The sequence below is a fragment of the Nanorana parkeri genome, unplaced genomic scaffold (genome assembly GCF_000935625.1).
Source record: "Nanorana parkeri isolate BGI_ZX_2015 unplaced genomic scaffold, ASM93562v1 scaffold5746, whole genome shotgun sequence".
Classification (NCBI taxonomy): domain Eukaryota; kingdom Metazoa; phylum Chordata; class Amphibia; order Anura; family Dicroglossidae; genus Nanorana; species Nanorana parkeri.
In genome coordinates, this window is record NW_017311991.1 from 1 (window position 1) to 2219 (window position 2219).

General features: G+C 57.9%; 1 protein-coding gene across 2 annotated transcripts in view; it reads left to right on the plus strand.

Moving 5' to 3' along the window:
• Positions 1 to 61: 61 nt before the first annotated feature.
• Positions 62 to 2219, plus strand: part of LOC108804167 (zinc finger protein 239-like) — a 3431-nt gene continuing 1273 nt past the window's right edge. Inside the window, exon 1 of one of the 2 annotated variants that reach the window (XM_018575923.1) lies at positions 62 to 185. In XM_018575923.1, coding sequence (XP_018431425.1) covers positions 104 to 185 — 82 coding nt within the window. In that variant the 5' untranslated portion in view covers positions 62 to 103. The other variant, XM_018575924.1, reaches the window with a different exon arrangement.

A 2219-nucleotide genomic window follows, 5' to 3' on the forward strand; every position in this document is an offset into this window, starting at 1 on the left:
CCCACCTCTCTGATGTCACCTCCCCATGACTCCATCTATAGTCATGTGTCATGTGACTCTGTGTCTTCTCTATTCCAGCAACGCTCGGGACTCCGAGGACGCCATGAGCGATCAGGCTGATGGAACACACATGTGGGATCCTCCTGGTTCTGATGAGGATGACGACTGCCAGACACCTTTTACAGGTGGGGAGAGGTCTGAGCGAGGAGGAGAGGTAGGAGCAGTGTGGAGGAGAGAGAAGGGGGATCATAAGTACAATGGGAAGGAGTGTTTTGGGGGCAGATGGGTGAGGAGCGTAAAATGTGGGGAGAAGATGAAGGGGCAGTATGGAGGCTGAAGAGCGAGGAGAGACAGGAAGAGTGTGGAGGTAGAAGGGTGAGCTGAAAGGGCAGGGAGAGGTTGGGGAAGGGCAGGGAGAGGTCGGAGAAGGGCAGGGAGAGGTGGGAGGTCGGGGAAGAGCAGGGAGGGGTCGGAGAATGGCAGCGAGAGGTCGGAGAATGGCAGGGAGAGGTTGGAGAAGGGCAGGGGGAGTTTGGAGAAGGGCAGGGGGAGGTTGGATAAGGGCAGGGAGAGTTGGGAGGTCAGGGAAGAGCAGGGAGAGGTCGGAGAAGGGCAGGGAGAGGTGGGAGGTCGGGGAAGAGCAGGGAGAGGTCGGAGAAGGGCAGGGAGAGGTCGGAGAAGAGCAGGGAGAGGTCGGAGAAGGTCAGGGAGAGGTCGGAGAAGGGCAGGGAGAAGGGGAGGTCGGGGAAGAGCAGGGGGAGGTCGGAGAAGGGCAGGGAGAGGTCGGAGAAGGGCAGGGAGTAGGGGAGGTCGGGGAAGAGCAGGGAGAGGTCGGAGAAGAGCAGGGAGAGGCCGGAGAAGGGCAGGGGGAGGGAGGAGCAAGGGAGAGGTCGGAGAAGGGCAGGGAGTAAGGGAGGTCGGGGAAGAGCAGGGAGAGGTCGGAGAAGGGTAGGGAGAGGTCGGAGAAGGGTAGGGAGAGGTCGGAGAAGAGCAGGGAGAGGTCGGAGAAGGTCAGGGAGAGGTCGGAGAAGGGCAGGGAGAAGGGGAGGTCGGGGAGGAGCAGGGGGAGGTGGGAGAAGGGCAGGGAGAGGTCGGAGAAGGGCAGGGAGTAGGGGAGGTCGGGGAAGAGCAGGGAGAGGTCGGAGAAGAGCAGGGAGAGGTCGGAGAAGGGCAGGGAGTAGGGGAGGTCGGGGAAGAGCAGGGAGAGGTCGGAGAAGGGTAGGGAGAGGTCGGAGAAGGGTAGGGAGAGGTCGGAGAAGAGCAGGGAGAGGTCGGAGAAGGTCAGGGAGGGGTCGGGGAAGGGCAGGGGGAAGAAGAAGGGTAGGGTTAGGTCGTGGAAGGTCAGGGATAGGTCGGGGAAGGGTAGGGTTAGGTCGTGGAAGGGCAGGGATAGGTCGGGGAATGCTAATGTCCTAACCCCTGTCAGGTTTGTCCGGAGACAGAAGCTTCTAGACCAGTGTCCCCATTGGATGGTTTTCCCTGGAAGGGGGAGCCACCTTCTCCTTCCACCATTTCTCAGCAGTCACACAGACACATCTCTCCGGCCTCAGGCTTCTGGTTCTCATATTTGTTGGGCTCCCACCCGATCTTCTCTTCACCAGGTAGATGTTCGGACCTTATCTGATGCCAGCTTTGGGCTTCGTGGCTTTCAGAGGCATATTCCAGTTCTGCATTTGTTGCATTGTCCCCCCCACCCTCCAGATGGACACCTTTTGGATGACCCAAAAATGAGACTTCCTGGGTCCCTCAGAGGACGAGAATGAAAAGAAGATTTTTTTGTACTAGCCGTGAATTCCTTTTCTTTGGGTCTGTTGAGGGACTCGGATCCTCCCGCCTGAGATTATGATCATACCCTTGGCACGCTGGGTGTAGGAGAGGTTGCCCTGGGCTGTGTGTGCCAGTATCCGGTCCTCCTCTAGGTGGCAGTCTCTGAATTCCCTCCATGGACTCCAGGAGAAGGATTTTCCGGGGGAAGTACATCTTCCGATATTCTTTGTGTGTGGATGTATCTAGATGAGGAACCTCAAACCTCCGGCTGTGGGGTGGAACTACAAATCCCATGAGGCATTACAAGATTCTCACAGCCACAGACGTGACTCCCGGAGAGAGATGCTTCCTGGGATTTGTAGTTTCACCCCAGATGGAGGGCCGGAGGTTTGACGCTCTTGTTGTAGAATTCTCTTCTACGTTGTGTTATAGATCTGTGTCATGTGACCCCC